Genomic DNA, 1,504 nt, shown 5'->3' with positions numbered 1-1,504 from the left:
GGGCAATGCAAAAGATGCAAGAAGCAGACGTTCTAAGAAATCATTATTAATACCACCTATACCCAGCATTAGCCTTTCAATGTTAAACAGTGACACTGCACACACCATTGAATTTTATTGCATTTTGGAGATTGTGACAATCCCGATTATGATCATAGAGCTTTGTAAACTTGCCACATACAGGACATGTTATCCTGTAATAATGATTATCTCAGGTTAAGCACAGACAAACAATAGTGGGACATACTTAGACATTGTATAGGATCAGATAATAAGAGTGGTTGAGATGACTTTGATGTAAAAGCTTGAAATTCTGGCAGCTAGAGATAAGCAAGTAAAGTCCCTGTAGTTTGAGAAGTGTGCTGTGTGCTGTGTCTGACTAGAGATTGTGGTGGCAAGAGACAAGGAGCAAGAACTTCAAAGCTATGCAAAAACTCGAACTTGGAACAAACAAATAACAACAAACAAATGCAGTGTGGGAACTTTATCTAGGGATCTGGCTTCCCTCGGGACTTGGGCAGTTTCAATAGATTTTGTTTTGTGGAAACATGCATGATTTCTATTCTACATTACATACTAGTATACTAGCATGTCGGACATGTCATACGCGCAGCGGTTGCGGGTGCGCGAGCGGCTTTCGGGGATGGCGGGTGACAAAACAAAACTCAAAACAAATCATAACAACGGAACGACGCAAGCGCGTTTGAAAGCGCTTCCGGCGTCATGTTCCTACCATCCAGGGGACCCAGGAACACCCGCTTTTGAAGCGGCGCGTTGAGTTTGGATGTCGGCGCGAAGGTCGCCGTCGGGGAGGGCGACGGCGGCGATAACGGCGGCGGCGGCGGTCGAGGCAGTGGACGGCGGCCACTCACGCTGCCTACAGGGTATAGGAGACGGGGGATGTTAGTTGGGGAGGGTGGTGGAGTCGTGCGGGGCCGGCGAGAGGTCGGGAGTGGGCAGGTTGGGAGGACGGGACAAAAGATGAAATAGAACATCGACAAGGGCGAACAATTACTTCGTTCGCCTCTCGCCGACGTCCTGGCACTGATAGCAGCCAGGAATGGCCGCTTGTCCGTAGGCAAACGGCCGGGGGAAGCGGGAAGGGAGGGGTAGGGGGTGAGGGCAGAGGAAACACAATTTCGAAGGTTATGGCAGAACGGGTGCACAGATCTGTGCACCCCTTTCTGCCACACCTTCCTGGAGTAACCCCCAGATGTATTCGACATCGAACACCAAAATGCGGGCGCGTTCTGATGTTCGACGTCGGACGATGCACGCGGGGCGACGGCGGCGTCGACGGCGTCGACGCTCGTCTTACGGCTCAAACCAAACCTCCTCGCGCTAGCGAAGCACAAAGAGGTTGGGTCTGAGCCAAAGACGCGCGGCTGGCGCCTCCGGGCTCGCCGCAAACCCGGGTTGTAGGCAGGGGGACTGAGCCCCGGGTACGAACATGAATAACTCGACGACGAGACCGCGCGCCGCTATCGCGCGGGTCTCGTCGTCG

General features: G+C 52.7%; 1 protein-coding gene across 1 annotated transcript; it reads right to left on the bottom strand.

Moving 5' to 3' along the window:
* Positions 1 to 665: 665 nt before the first annotated feature.
* GLOTRDRAFT_134352 (uncharacterized protein) lies at positions 666 to 1,226 on the bottom strand (the record flags this gene model as incomplete). The annotated part of the gene is made up of 1 exon (XM_007873347.1): positions 666 to 1,226. The coding sequence occupies one exon, from the start codon at positions 1,224 to 1,226 to the stop codon at positions 666 to 668; it is 561 nt and encodes a 186-aa protein (XP_007871538.1).
* Between the last annotated feature and the right edge of the window lie 278 nt (positions 1,227 to 1,504).

The sequence above is a fragment of the Gloeophyllum trabeum genome (genome assembly GCF_000344685.1).
Source record: "Gloeophyllum trabeum ATCC 11539 unplaced genomic scaffold GLOTRscaffold_00117, whole genome shotgun sequence".
NCBI classification, from domain to species: domain Eukaryota; kingdom Fungi; phylum Basidiomycota; class Agaricomycetes; order Gloeophyllales; family Gloeophyllaceae; genus Gloeophyllum; species Gloeophyllum trabeum.
Note: the sequence above shows the minus strand (reverse complement) of the source record. Positions and strands in the feature narration are given on the sequence as shown.